The 15,433-nt window shown below is 56.3% G+C and overlaps 1 protein-coding gene across 1 annotated transcript in view; it reads left to right on the plus strand.

Moving 5' to 3' along the window:
• The first annotated feature begins 653 nt into the window (after window positions 1-653).
• AR (androgen receptor) overlaps window positions 654-15,433 on the plus strand; it is a 39,622-nt gene continuing 24,842 nt past the window's right edge. The window contains exon 1 of the mRNA XM_071569300.1: window positions 654-1,891. Within this exon, the coding sequence (XP_071425401.1) occupies window positions 999-1,891 (893 nt within the window). The 5' untranslated portion in view covers window positions 654-998. The remainder of the gene's footprint in view (window positions 1,892-15,433) is intronic.

Genomic DNA, 15,433 nt, shown 5'->3' on the forward strand with positions numbered 1-15,433 from the left:
TAAAAAGGCTTTTAAAAGACTGGACGTTTCTCTCTGTTTTCCCCACGACCTCTGCTTCTTTATGACTTTTTTTGTCTCCAAAGGGGCTGAAAGTTACGGGCTTGTTTAAGGTCCCTCGAATGAAAACTATTCCATTCCCAAGTTGCCTGGGGATGGTCCTCTCAGAAGTAGCTTTAGGACTGTTATTGCAGGACCAGCAAGGGGAGCTCAAGCCTTGTTTGCGGTAGGTCCTGCACTAATTATCTCTGCTAGCGAGTGGATTTCCATCCCGGTGCGTACCCGCGCAGGGATACCCACGTCCGGTCCGCGGGCAGCGAGAGAGCGGCGAGACGGCGCAGGGCTCCGCAGCCGGGAGAGATGCTGAGCGCCCACACGCCAGCGGAGAAAGGAGCGTTTTTCTGCCCAAGTGCGGCCAGCTGCGCCAGCTGCCAGCCTGGGGCGGGGAGCGGGGTGGCCGCGGGCCCGGAGGGTGCTGCACGGCCCCGCTCCAGCGGCAGCCGGGGGAGAACCGGGGGAAAACCGGGGCCGCCCCGCCGCGCCCCCGCCCCTCCCCGTTCCGCCCAGCCGGGGCGCGGGGGCCGGGCCGGCACTGGCCAGAGGCTGTGCTGCCGGGCGCTGTGCCCGATGGGCCGGGCCGGGCCGGGCCGGGTCGCCTCGTTCCGCTCCGCTCCGCCCGCTGAGGCGCCGAGCCGGGACGCTGCGGTGGTGGCGCTGCGGCTCCGCTGCCGCCGCGGCCGTCACAGGGTTAATCGCGGCGGAGCCGCGTCCCCTCCGCGCCGCCCTCCCCGCGGCCGCCCCTCGCTCCGCCGCCGCACCTGCCCGCGCCCCCGCCAACAACTTTAACTGCCTGTTGCGCGCATCGAGCATCGCGTCCCGCGGCCGCGGCGATGGGCGGAGCGGGGCAGCGCCGCGGATAGACGGCCCGTGGGGGTCGCGCCGGGACTGCCCGGAGCTCTCGGCACCCGCCTCGCCTCGCCGCAGCTGCCGCACTCGCTGCCATGGAGGTGCAGCTGGGGGTCGGCCGTGTTTACCCGCGGCCGGGGGGCAGGACCTTCCGCGGCGCTTTTCAGAGCTTCTTTCAGAGCGTTTGCGAGGCTTTCCAGCCGCCGCGGGAGGACCCGGGCACCGGGCAGCTGCCGCCCAGCGCGCCCTGCCTGCCGAGCCCCCGCCCGCCGCCGGGGTCCCCCGCCTGCCTGCCGCCCCCCGAGCCCCGCGCCGCCGGGAAGGCGCTGCCGGCCGTCGGCCCCGCCGTGGGCTCGTCCTTCCCCGGCGCCGGCGAACTGAGGGAGCTTCTGGGCGAGCCGGGATCGATGCCACTGCTGCCGCCTCCCGAGGCTGAGCCGGCGGACAAGGAGGACCCGCTGGGCGACAGCGCCCGGCAGCTGTGCCGCGCCGTGTCCGCCTCCATGGGGCTGGCGCTGGAGACGCTGGAGGCGCCGGCCGAGCCGCTGCCCCGCGAGGATTGCATGTTCGCCGTGCCCGCCGGGCCGCCCCGCAACCCGCACCCGCCGGCCCGCGACCCCCCGCCCGCCTTCGAGGCTGCCCTGGCCGCCGAGCCGCCCGCAGCGCCGGGGCTGCCCCGCGCCTTCGGCCGCGTCAAACTGGAGAGCGCGGCGGGGCCGGGGCCGGCGGCGGGAGGCGGCTGGGGCGGCCCGTGCCGCTTCGGGGCCGAGGTGGTCCCGCCGGGCCCCGCGCCCCCATGGCCCACCTTCTTCGCCGAGGAGGGGCAGCTGTACGGGCCGTGCCCCGAGCCGCCCGCCGGGCTCGCCGACTGCCCCGCCGACGCCTGGTACCCGCCGGGCCGGGCGCCCTTCGCCGCCCCCGCCGCCGGCATCAAAAGCGAGCTGGAGCCCTGGGTCGAGGGCTACGCCGGCGCCTACGGAGACCTCCGGTGAGTACCCGCATCCCACCGGCACCGACATCGTGCACCTCGCATCCCACATCCCGCCGGCCGGCAATGCGCGTCCTGCATCCCACCGGCATGCGCATCCTGCACTGCTGCGCGTCCCGCCGGCACCGGCATCCTGCGCCCCTACCGCGACCCCGCAGCACGGCCCCCTCACCCCGCCCTGCAGATGGTCCCCCTCACCCCGGCCCCCCAGCACGGCTCCCCGGCCCCCCAGCACGGCTCCCCGAACCCCCAGCACGGCTCCCCGACCCCCCAGCACGGTCCCACGGCCGCCCCTCCGCCTCCCGCGACTGCCCCGCGCGTCCAGCACCGCTCTGCCCCAGCTGCCCCACCTCGGTGCAGCTCCCCGCTGCCGACCCTTCGTTTTGCCGGGACGCTGCCACTCGGGGCTGCCTAGGCGAGATCGTGCCAGGAGCACCTTGGAATACGCGGTGTCCTCGCTGTTTCGTGAGATCGTCGCGTTTGTCGCATTTCCTCGCGCATCTGCTCCCGGCGGCCGGGAGCGGGCAGGGTCGGAACGCTGTGCCTGAAGCACGGACAGATCCTAGCTAGGATTGAGTTAAAATCTTCCCAGCGCCCGGAAAACGCCGTGCATAGCAGGGAACCCCGCATGTAGTGGCAGAGATACATCACCTGTGCTTTGGGGTTGTTTGGAGTACATGTAGAAAATGCTTTTTAAAGTAGAGGTAGAACAAGTTTTGGAAAGGCAGCAGGGAAGGAGAGGTTGGTTTGAGGAGTAGGATTCGATCAAAATTAGTTTTTCCTGGTGGATAACCTCAGAAAAAGGTGATGAACCCTCTCTGTAAAATATGTGTACAGCATTTAAACCAGTGGGCACCTACGTGCTCACCTGTCAGCACAGCAAAGTGTGGCCGCGTTAACGGGAACAGGAGGGAGGTGGGGCTGCACAAGCGATTTTCTGTTGGCTCAGAGGCAGCCCCAGCCACGAGTGTGTGAGGTCTCATCCGAGATTTGCAGTCGTGGGAGTCCTGCATCCACACACTCACTCTGTGGCGCTCGGGATGGTGGGAACAAAGGTTCAGATGAACAACTAGATTTCCCCTCTAAATTAGCACTGGGTGACGGTACTACCTCTGGGGTTGTTTGTGCTTTAAATGTTCATGGCTTCATTTGGACACCATGGCAGTTTCCATCCACACAGTGATTTACTGGGGGATTTTACAGAGAAGTTGGCTGGGCAAAAAAACCCGGGGGATAAAACTAAGGATAGATCAAAAAGAATCCAACTCTGAGCATCATCCAGCTGTGAGTTTTGCACGTGGCAGGAGCTGTGCAAGCCCCAGGTGTGCCTCTGTAGTCTGGATAAATCTCTGCTGGAATCAGCGCAGCGGGAGCAGGGAGGAAGCAAGTTGGAAAAGTTCAGCATTCCTCGTGTTGGCGATGGGGGTGCACGTTGGTGCTGACAGAAGCCTCTGCTGTGTGGCTGCTCTGTGGCAATGGGATCCTGCACAGACAGGGAACGCTGTGCCCAGGAGGGCAGGGCTGGGCTCCTGGGGAGGTTAGTAAACATCATGGGGGCTGCACCAGACAGCAGAAGGTACGTTTTGCCCTAGTCTTACCTTAGAGGTAAGTGACATCTCCCTCATTCCTGAGGCAAGTGCTGTATCCTCGTCTTATGGCTCTGCTCATTGTGCTGTAACTGTTTCCTGCTTGCCCTGGCCGACCTCTGTGGGGTGGGGTGGGGGGCACAGCCGCTTGTACAACACCAGTATCTTTTCCTTTGAACTTCAATGTTCATACAGCACTGCCCTGCTGCTGCGAGGGCGTGATGGGCTGACAGTATTTCTCCTTTCTCTGTGTGTGGATGCAATTTTCAAACACCATACAGAAAGCGGAACACTGTCATGGTCTGGCTCGAGCCATGTGTGTTAATTACTGCCAGGTTTACACTTTATCCTTGCAAAGTCTCCACTAGCTTTACAGTGTGCTGCTGGCCCATTCCTGCAGCATTGTTTTCTCCTGGATCTGTGGCGATGCCAGCACAGGAGCAGCCTCTGCTGCTGCTGCTGGAGCCCAGTGGGTCGTGCACCAGCTCCACAGGCAGCAGTGCCTGCGAGGAGAAAGCGTCACGAGGGCTGAGAGGCTCTGTAGCAAAATTCCCTGATGGAAGATGACTGGCTTTGGACCTGCACCCCTCTGCTTGTGTCAGGTGCTGGGCCTGAGCTCCTGTCCTACATGACATTGCACAGAGGGCTCTCCCCTCGTAGCCTCAGAGGGTGCAGCCTCAGCACTCTGTGAGAGTTGTGGGGGCACTCCTGGGGGCTTTACCCATCTGGGAAAATTGGTGCTTCCACTCCCTGTCCCTGAGGGTGCTGGCAGAGGCTCTGGGAAGTCTGCTGTCCATGTAGCTTCAGATGTTTTTAAGTGGCATTTGCTATCACTGCTGTTACCTGTTGCTTATACTGGTTGGAATCCTGGTGTTTGTGGGTCACACCTGCCTCTGGCTCCTCTCCACAGTCCAGCTATGATCAGCTTGGGCCAGTGCCATGTGTTTATGAATCACCTGGCTCGAGGGCTCTGTAATTGTTCCAGCTCTGTAGTTGTGGTATGGCTTACAGGTAAGACTTGTGGTAAGTCTTGCCTGTGGAGGGAAGAGATAAGATTCTGACAGAGGGATGAAGGGTAGCTGTTACCCTGAGAGATGGGATGAGGCAGGAGGCTGCTCTCAGGTCTGCCCTCACTCCCAGTCTGTGCCCAGCAGCAGCTGCCCCAGCATCCCCATCCCAGAAGGACTCTAGGGACCCCCAGCTCTGCGCTGATAGGATTCCAAAGCTCTGGGGAAGGGGCTGACTCTCCCCTCTGTTGTTGTCAGTGTGACCTTTCTGCTCTGGGGATTGGCCATAGGATGTAAATATTTCTTTTGAAGACAAGCAGAGTGTGGCAGAACACTGTGTGGGCAGCCAGTCCCTCTGCCAACCCATGGACAGGGAGTGTGGGGGAGCCAGGGATGTGCTAAGCTTGTTGTTGTTGCCTGATAAATGGAGAAAACATAAGCAAATTTCTTCCTCAGCACCTCTCAATCCTTTCCCTACCAAGGGGTGTGGGGTTACTGTGTTAAGCACAGAGTAACAGCAGCTTAGGAGCTGGTTTAGAGACCTCGGAGCTCGGCTGAGTGTGAGCTGCCATGTCACCAGGTTGTGGCAGGGTCCTCATCTGTCGCAGCTGGAGCTGAGGTGGTGAAACAAGTGGTATCTGAGGCTGGGTAAGTGGATCTGCCAGGATGCTGGAGTTGTGCTCAGCAAGGGGAACCCTGCTGGAGTGCAGACTGCAGGATCCTTTCCCTCACTCCCCAGCATAGGCTGAGTCTCATAAAAGCGTCTCCTCCTCTTCCCCTCCCTCCTCCGTCTGTGCCTCGCTCTCTTCCCTGCTCTCTCACACTGGGAAGGGGAGAGGAGTCACCTGTCAGGGGTTGGGCTGTGAGGGCAGACACGCAGGATGTCTGTGTGGCACCTGCCTGGCCGCTCACAGCACACAGCATCTCTCTGCCTCTCCACTGCTCAAGGGCACACTTTGCCCCATCTTCCTCTGGGCTGACCCATCCTCTTCTCCACATGTCTTGAATTTTTGAACTCTCACACCCTCTGGAAACTGGTTCCATAATCTCATACTTGATATCAGCAGTGATTATTCTATCCTGGTTTCTCTCAAGTGCTGGCTGCAGTGCAAGATCAGGCTCCATGGGGCACCTGGTGTTGGAAGCCATGGCTGAGAAATCAGAAAGTTTTGCCAAAGAAATAATCCACTAGAAGCTTTAGGAGCTCCAGTGGATCAGAGTCACACAGGCATTTTGTGTGGTCTGTTCTGTATTCCTGAGGCTTCAGGGCAGGAAGCTGTACAGGTCTGCCCATGGCAGATTTCTCCTGCTTGTTCAGCTTTTACATTCTTCCTGCTGTTTGCAGATTCCCTGGTATTTACCCATGGCTGTGCTTTGCACTGCTCCTTGCAGCTGGTCTCTGGCATAATCATTGGTTTTCCTATTAGGAAATCATCATTGCAGCCTGAGAGCCAGTTAACAATAGGAAATGCTTTGGTGCTGCTTCTGAGGACAGAAGGGTATGTCAAAATACTGATTGGGAAGAAGAGATGAAGCACGTTTTGAAGTCCAGAGGACAGGAGTCACCCCCGGGTCAGATTCCCACTGCAGGGATGGGTGTCACTCCCTGGGATAAGATCCCTACCATGGGGATGGGCAGCAGCCCCCAGGGCAGGATCCCCACCGTGGGGATGGGTGTCAGAGGGGGCTGGAGTTGGGATCGTGTCCCAGTGACACAGAACCCACAGTTCCTGGAAGTCACTGCCTCTGGCCACCTTTCTCAGAGCAAGGAAGGTGTGGGACAGTCCTGGAAGGGATCGAAGCAGAAACACTGTAGCGAGGCAGCAAATGAGAGTGACATCCAAGGGGCGACGCCAGCTCCCCTCACCCCTTGCCAGGACCCTCCAAGGCCGTGCCGGGCGCTGCAGAGACAACAGCCCGCTCTGTGCCCGTGCCAGGCGGCAGCGCCGCATCCCAGCGGGAGGGGAAGGCGGATCGCGGAGGGACAGTGGGAGGAATGGGCACAGGGAAAGCTGGAGCGGATCAGAAGTCAGAGTCTGCATGACAGGAGAACGGGCCCCTGAGCTGGGAGGAAATCTTTAAACAGTGCCATATATTGCAGGGAGAAATCCCAAAATTTCCTAAAATACTGGGAAATTTGTAGTCATGTGGGAACATTTTGTTTTGATGTGATGAAAGCAGTTTCATTCCGCAGAGTTAAGAACAATTTGTAGTAGAGAGCAGTAGCTCAGTTCTTTGTGTTTTTCTGTCATTCCCATTAATCCGCTCCTGTCTTGGCATGGACTGTCATTCGTATTTTATAAATTGCTGCTTTGAATGTGGCTGTCCCAGTTTGACAGTTCTCCACTGAAGTTGCTGGCTGGACTTGGAGCACTTGCTGGAGGCTGCTGGGTTTGTGTCTGCACTGGATACTTCCTGCTAGTGATTGTGGACTAAAATTATAAAATAAAGAAATTGTATTTATTTTATCATCCTGTGGAATGTTTTAAATTTATCAAATGAGTGTTTACTGAAAGAAAACTATTCTGTGGGAGACTTTCTATGAATTCTAGTAAAAACTCTTTCTCAGAGCTGCCCTGGTAGATCACAGAGATCTGTGCAGCTGTGGATGGCTCTGGAACATGGGAAATATATAGGAAAAAAGAGGATTCTTCTTGCATAGCCACTCAGCAAAAGGCCTGGGAGCATGATGCCAAGGGATGATGGGTGCCATGGGATGACGGGTGCCAAGGGATGACGGGTGCCAAGGGATGATGGGTGCCATGGGATGACGGGTGCCATGGGATGACGGGTGCCATGGGATGATGGGTGCCAAGGGATGATGGGTGCCAAGGGATGACGGGTGCCATGGGATGACGGGTGCCATGGGATGATGGGTGCCAAGGGATGACGGGTGCCAAGGGATGATGGCAGCCCCAGGGCTGCAGTGGTGTCTGGGATGGTCCTGACATAGGATCCCTACATCTCTGCATCCACCTGAGTTGTAGAAGGAGGATTTTTGTGCTTGGTGTGTTGCAAGATGACCTTATGTCTTGAGAGGCATCAACTCTGCCTGTGGTGCTCAATTCCCGCTGCATTCCCAATACATTTCCAGGGGCTCTGCAGTCTTGAACACATTTGCAAGTGGAAAACCTCAGGATAGCATTGTGAGTCTGAAGGCAGTGCTATACCAGGGCATGAGCTGAGCTGCTAGAAGGGCTTGGAGCCTTTGGCTTGTTCTCCTCCCATTCAGCTCAATTCATTGCTTTTTGCAAGTTAAAGTGAATTTTCTTTTTTGAAGATTTTCTGCAAAAGGCACATTTGCACTGCAAACCGATGTGAGGCAAACACCTCAAAGCCATCATGGACAGCCTGGGCCAGCTGGGGAGGGTGGCTCTGTGACTCCACATTCCGGTGGTCACATGGCACAGAGGACACAGGCACCTCTCACTGGAGTCATCTCTGGGTCAGACGTGAGCATCGACTGGAGCGATCTCCTTTCACCTTGGATAAGCCCAGCTCTGCACCATGTTCATAGGGAAGCAGCAATGGCAATGTTTCCTGGGGGGTACCAGATACCTTCCAGCTCTTTCTTTTCCTCCAGAGAGCCAGGAGACAGCATGCACAGAAGGCAGATGTCCTGTCTCCCATTTTAGTGAAGCATTTATGCCCAGTAAAAAATCAAGAGGCAGATACAGCCACATCAACCCTTAGTGCGTGGCCAGGGCAGGCATGGCTGATGGTGGCCCTGGCAGTGGCTGATGGCCCTGGTATCGACTGCTGCTGCACACTGTGGGGACAGAGCTGGCTCTGTTTGTTAACGCAAACAGTGGTGTGAGGGAGCTCATTGAAAAGGAACTGGCCCAGTTGTCATGGCAAGGACTTGTGACGGAGGTTCTCCATCCAAATTTCCTCTCAGTTTCCAATTCTGTCTCAGTTGACCTGCCTGTGCTACTCATCCAAGTCCAACCACACTTAATCCCCCTGCCAGCTCCAGGTGAGGGCAGAGGGATGGACGAGCCTCCTGGAGGACACCCCCATGGTGGGGGGTGCCCTACTCACCCCCACCAAATGCCTGCAGTGGGCAGTGCTCAGGGGAACTGTAGCATGTGCTTGTGTTTCGTTCTGCTTTAAATCTAACCATGGCAACACTGATTGCCCTCACCTATATTTGGAAATGAGGTACAAAGTATCCTCTGATAGTAAAAAAAATACTCCCAGCAGTAGTACTTTGTGCTTCAGCAGCACCTTACTGCTGAAGCAGTCACACACTGCAATTCATTCATCCTCCAGGCCATTGTGGAGAACAGGAATTGCCCCTTTTCTGCGGCTGGGATGAGGTTGGCAGGAGGTGGTGGTTTGGCAGCAGCCCTGATAGCTCAGTGCTGGGGTCCTGGGGCCAGACTGGCTTTGTGCTGGGGACTGTCCCTGGGGACTGTGTTGTGCCCTGGTTTGTGTGCCCCATCCATTGGCTTGTTCACCTTGGCAGACCCCAGTGCTCCTCAGGGAGGGCTGATCCCATCCAGCTCTCAGGATGGTGTTTGTGAGAGGGGGTAACAGGAGTGCAGCATCACACCTCAGGATCAGCAGGAGCTGCCACGCTCCTTGGGTGCCAGTGTGGGCAGGGGATGGGTGGGAGGGCAGGCTCAGTTCGCCCTGGCTCAGCTTGGCTTCGCTGCTGTCATGCCACTGCCTTCTCCCTGTTCAGTGCAGTCTGAGCAGAGGCCAGAAAGAACGAGGTCATCTGCTCTGACGTGGCTTGGAGCTCCCCAGTCCCTGTCCTGGGAGGCCTCTGCAAATAGTGAGAACAAAGTCAGGTGCTGGCTTGTCATAAGAAGTGATGGGAATGATTTGTAGGAATGTGGACCTCAGATTAAGGGATTTGCAGTAATAGAAATAATCTTAGAACTATAAGCAGTTCTCCAGGTATTTATAGCTGCTGCCCTTTCCTCAGGATAATCCAGCTCCAGGTAGCTCGGGTGTCTGCAGGGCTGGATTACACCCCTGCTCTCTGCAGATGTCTGGTGGCTTCCATGTGCCATCCAAAGCAGGAGGGAGCACACCCCATTAAGTATATAATGATTCCTGGAATGTGCCCATGTTTCAGCTGCAGGGGCTGGTTGAGAGTGCCTCTGTTGCACTGCCTGGAGGTGGTGGATGGACCATACTGAATTCAAGAAGCAAGCAAGGTGGCTGTCCCTTCCCAGACTGCTCTGAGGGCAAATGAGATAGCTTAAATCAGGCTGATAAGTCAGTGCAGAACCACCAGTGCTGGGACACTGATGGTGCTGGACCAGGTATCCTTGACATGAGGGAAGGGAGCACTGTGGGCAGCCTTAGCTGGGGCAAGCAGCCAGGCATGGGCACATCTACCATTTTACAAACCTGCCTTGAGATCTGGATGCCCTTGAGACACATTTGGGGTGTGCCTAGTCTGGCAGAGCCCTGCTCAGGCTGTGCAGAGGGAGAGAGCTGCCTGAGAGCTCAGAGCAGAGTCCCAGCCACTGTTCTCATGCTGTGCATGGCTGCAGTCATAACGATTTGTCTTTACTCCTTTAATGTCTGTAGCCAGGTGACTGTGACAGGCAGTGCTGGGGCTTGTCCTGTGTGCTGGCTGCCTGATCCGAGTGCCAGCACCACCTGCAAGGCTTGGGATCAAGCTCTGCTGGAGCCTGAGGAATCTGGTCATAGACTCATGGAATAGTTTGGGTTGGAAGGGGCCTTAAAGCCCATTTCATTCTACCCCCTTGCTATGGGCAGGGACACCTTTCACCAGACCAGGTTGCTCCAAGCCCTGTCCAGCCTGGCCTCAATGCACTGGTGAGTTGCCTGAGGTTGGGTGGGTGCAGGCTGGTGGGTGCCCTCTCCCTCCACACCAAGGTGCTCCAGCAAGGACTAGAAATGGGCTGGCTGCAGCAGTGTCTTCTCTTGCCAGACTCCCATCCTGCTGAGTGCTCCTGGAATTGTTGCCTGTGGGACCAATCCCCACAAATGCCAGAGGCAAGGCTGCAAATCTCCAAAGCACATTTACAGAGGATGTGTTCAGTTCCTGGGGTGAGGTGGGAAAGCTCCAGGCTTTGCTTCTTTCCCCCTGTGCTCACTCTGCCTAGGGATGGCTGGAGGGGGCTTCTTGTCTCTCTCAAGATGATACTTCACTTCTCTGGTGTTTTTGCCAGCACTTGGTGTTACTTATTTTGGCTGCACTGGCTTCTTTGCTGGTTAGAAATGGCAGAAAAAATGCTTTGACCTTGGCCCATGTGCTGAGGGCAGAGTCGAGGCACAAGTTTCTGAATTGGTAATTCCCTTGCAAAGGCTCCTGCCTCCTCCCTGTCACACGGATCCCACAGCAGCATCCTCACATCTCCTGACATGCCCTTTGGAGGGCTGGGACAGGGTGTCTTGGCAGCTCCTCTTTCCTCCTGAAAGGGGAAAGGAGGAAAGGAATTTTGTGCAGATCAGATTAATTGCCTTCATCTGGGAAGTGATGAGGTACATTAACTGGATAACAAAATCCCCCTACAAAGAGAGCTCAGATGATTTACAGTTTCTCTTGGATCGTGCGTGTGCCTGAGCACATTTTTGGATGTTCATAGTCCTCTTTCTGTGAACACCGTACACAGAGATTAGTGTGTATGTTCTCTTCTGTATGAGGAACATACCCATCCCTTGCTCTGGGGCCTGCAACATTCCCTCTGCAGACATGTGGAGGGTGGGCACTGTGCCCCGTGCTGCCCACAGAAGGGCAAGGTGGCCATGACCCCCAGTTGAGGCTCTGTGAGTCTCTGCACAGGTGGCACAGGACATGGTGTGGGATGGGCATCCCCACTTCTCCCCACTCAGACACTGACAACCAGCCCCCTAGGTCACCCTCAGCCTCCTCCCTCACCTTCTGGCAGTGCCAGCTCCATTAGCAGGGCAGGGCTGGGAGGTGCCTGTCCAGCTTGGGTCCGATGGCTGGAGCTGTGGGTGCCCAGGGAACTGTGACCTCCCCAAGGTGCCCTGAGCTTCATCACTGTGTGTGCTCCTATGCCCCAGAACGCGTGAGGTCATCCCAGTGAACTCAGCCTGTTCACATGGATTTCTTTTTCTGGCTTTCAGTAACTGGCTTTGTTTTCACATGTCCCCCGTGGTCAAAAAGTCTTTTCCCTGATAATAGATCTTCTTGCAAAGAAATCTGTTACTTCCCAGTCTGCTCCCAAGTCCCCCAGGAGCATCTTTAAATGGTTAGAAAAACAATAGCAGCACAAGCACTCTTTTTCCTTTCTTGTTCACAGCAAAGTCTGTGCCAAGTGCTGGGTCCTTGGTTCTGGGCTGTGTCGGGACTGGCTTTGAAGGGGGAGCAGAGTGCAGTGCTGGGATGGAATATTGCCCTGGAGCTGTGCCAAGGGTTAGGCAGGGCTGAGCTGAGGTGGGACCTCAGGGGGGACCCAGGGGGCAGCAGTTCTCTCTTTGCTCAGTTCACCCTCCCTTTTGCCACATGGGTGCCTAAATTCTTGGATTATGGCCTGAGTTGGAGCAATTGTCCTGTCCAGCATGAGTAAGGTGACAGCAGTTAGCAGTGTGGCTCACCAGTTCCTCTACACATGATTCCAGTTAATGGAGGAGGCTCAATGTGTCCTGCAGGGATCTGTTGACTCCTGGCCATGCCTTGTCCTCCCAGCCAGAGGAGAGGATGGGGCTCTGCCCCTGCTCTCCTGGCGTTTCAGAGCTGGGGTCAAGGTGGGTGTGTGGCCACTGTGGCACCACGTCCCAAGCTGACTATCTCGCTGCTCACTCAAAGGGACTCAAGAGAACACTCTCAAGGCTGGGAGGCCTAAAATTAGATGTGGCATCTGTGTTTTGGTTTGCAGGCGGGCTTGAAAGAGAACGATTCCTGTCTGCTTTCATTCCTCGCCTGCTCGGAAGAGCATGGCAAAGAAAAAGTGGGTAAGGCTTTGATCCCCAAACTGCCATGGCTGTCTCTGGACACTGCTGGCCAGCAGGGCTGCTGTAAGCTCCAGTGTGGGGCTGCAGTGATGGGAGGACCCCACACTCCCGTGGGTCCCTGGGATCAGCCAGTTGTACCGATGCAGCGCTGTGGGGTTCTGCCATCTGTATTGCCCCAGAAAAGCTTTCAGCCCCCAAAATGACAGGTCTGGCTGTCCCTGCCTTGTGTCACTGAAAGAGTAAACTGGCATCTAAGCACTGTTTCCCAGTCCATGCTGGGCTGGAATGCCCTGGGTTAGGGATGTGTGCCACTGGGGCTGATATCATCCATCCATCCATCCATCCATCCATCCATCCATCCATCCATCCATCCATCCATCCCCAGGGGGCCAGTCCTGCTCACTCCTGCCTCAGTCCCATGGCAGCTGACAGGTGTGGGCAGCTGTGAGCTGCCAGGAAGGCCAGGCCACAGAGCAGAAGGCCCAGGTGGATGTCAGCCCATGGCCATGGATTGCTGAGGAATTTGCCTCTACGTTGCCTTGTGCTGCTGGGATCAGTGCTAAGAGCACCAGGGAGACCTGGCACTGAATAAGTGAAACCTTGGTTATAATTAGTGTGTTTATGCTGTCTGGGATGACTCACAGCACGATCCACTTGGAGGGCACGGGAACATGATAGTGTTGCACAAGTCGTGAAGCCTCCTTTAGAAACCCAGTGCTTTGCCAGCAGAGCTGAAGGGAAATTCTGCAGATAGTGCTTGTATCCATTCCCAGACATAATAAGGAAAAGGATTTTTATGCCCCTGCAGCTGTGTCTCTGAAAAGTTTTGGTCTTGGTATAAACATGCCTAAAAATAACCCAATTCTCCTGGTAAGTTGTGGAACCAGCAGTGCAGAGCCACCACAGTGCACTGGGGCATCCCCTCCGCAGGGAGGAGGGAGAGGGGCCGCTCCCTGAGTTGGGAGGTTCTGTTCCTTCCTCCCATCACTGTCCCCAGGGCTCTGTGCTGCACCCAGGGACGGTGCTGGCTCACGTTCTGTGCCTCCCCAGCTGGGTGCCAATTCTGTGGTATTTGCGGTCTCCTCATGTTTCCACACTGGGTCCTGCCCTTGTTGCCATCTGACTGTTTTCTCCTCATGCTTCATCCAGCAGAGAAATAAAAGTGCAGAATTTTCAGCACTGGTTTCCGTAGCAATAATCCCACTGCCAAAAGAAGTGGGGAAAGTATTTTTTGTTTTAAATCTTTAAGTCTGGGAATGAATTCTGGCATCCCTCAGCAGCCCGGGCAGGAGCTGGCCACTGACCTCTGACTACCAGCACCACCTGGTCCTTGTTGACACGTTAAATTCCGAATACATTTGGAGTTCTGTGTGACACAGAAATTATTCCACCTTGGATTCCTCTCAGCATCACCATACCAGATGCTGTGGTTAGCTGGGGGTGCTGGGGGACCATGGGGGACACCCTGTCCCAGTAGCATCATCCTGCAGGGCGCTGGTGGAGGTGCAGTCCCCTGCTCCACATCAAGGGATGGCTGGAGGGGCCAGCCTGGATCTTGGGAAGATCCAGCACGCCCTGAGGTGGTCCCTGTGGGGGCTCAGGGGTGAGGTGCTCGAGGGCTGGCTGGCCAGATGTGCTGCCCATGGGCTGGAGGTGCTGATGGGACAGCGGGACATGGGCCCTGGGGTCCTGTTCTGTGTCCTGTTCTGTGTCAGAAGGCTGGTGAATGTGACTGCAGTGCTTGTCCTGCTGCTGGGCGGGTGAGGGGGTGCCCTTGGGTTGGAGGGCAGAGGTGAGCAGGACATCTGCATGTGGCACTGACATCAGTCACTGTCCTGCCCGTGCCATCCATGTCCCGTCATTCCCCCATCCAGCAGTGCTGGGTTCACTCTGGGACAGAATGGTGCTTCATTGGTTGGCTGAGTGGTTTGTGGAAATGCCTTGTGGCCACATGGTCGGTTCACCCAAGGTGCTGTGCCCTGTGGCTGGACCCTGGTCCAGTGTTCTGTTCCTCTGGAGATCTGCCCAGCGTGCTGACTGTAGGAAAAGCCACCAAGAACTTGCATCCCCAGTTGCAGAGTGTTTCATGAGCATCATCTCCTCTTTCAGAGGGTTTCATAAGCATCACTGCTTTGTTTCAGGACAGGGAAAGGTAAAATTCCTCCCACAGGTGCAGATGTTAGTACATGGCATTACAAATCCATGGTCCCCTGGACATTTCCCTGGCAGCTGTGAGCCTGTACCCCCATCTGGCATCATAGCCATGTCTCTTGGAGCATGAAATATATGGATCAAGTATCTCATTATTTGTTATTTTCTTTACAGGCATGTTTTCTTTTTGTCAGCAGAGATAGATTTGAGAATGGAAGTTTATGGTGTGGCTTAAACTAACTGCATAATATAAGTCAGGACAGACTGTCTCCTTGGGAACTAAGCAGGGCTCTCTGTGCATCAAGGACACCAAGGTCCTGTCCTTGGCGACTCCAGGTGACTCTGCAGTCACCAGGGGGATAGAGTGTAGGGTGCTGGTGACCTCGGGGGTGCTTCTCAAGGCTGCAGCCTGCCTGTGCTGCTTCTCCTTTGCTTTTTGTCCTCTTTGTGCTTCCTAATCAGGTGAGTTCCCCTCTGAAGTGACCTTTTGATGTGCTTGTGCTGTCTCTTTTTGTAGGTACCTGCTCCATCTGGGGAAATCAAATGTGCTGTCTTCTCTGAGCTGATCTATTTAAGCTGCTCCCTGAGCTCCTGGCTGGAGATCGGGTTTTAAGGCAGAAGTTTTGGTCTCAGCTGTACCCCAATGCAGGCAGCAGCTTCTGCCACAGCCACCGGTGGGGTGCAGGGGCTGCAGGGTGGCTTTGCCCAGTCTTTGCATTCCAGGTGTACCAAACCTGCCACCTTTCACCTTTATAACCTCATTGTCTGCTTCTTTAGGGTTGACTGAAAGGTAAGAGCCCAGGATTGCTGTTAAATGAGGAGACTCCTTAGGGGTCTGAGTTATGCTGTGGCTCTGCCATACACCCCATCAAAGGGCATGTGGTGCCCTGGCC

Source organism: Pithys albifrons, chromosome 14 (genome assembly GCF_047495875.1).
Source record: "Pithys albifrons albifrons isolate INPA30051 chromosome 14, PitAlb_v1, whole genome shotgun sequence".
NCBI lineage: Eukaryota > Metazoa > Chordata > Aves > Passeriformes > Thamnophilidae > Pithys > Pithys albifrons.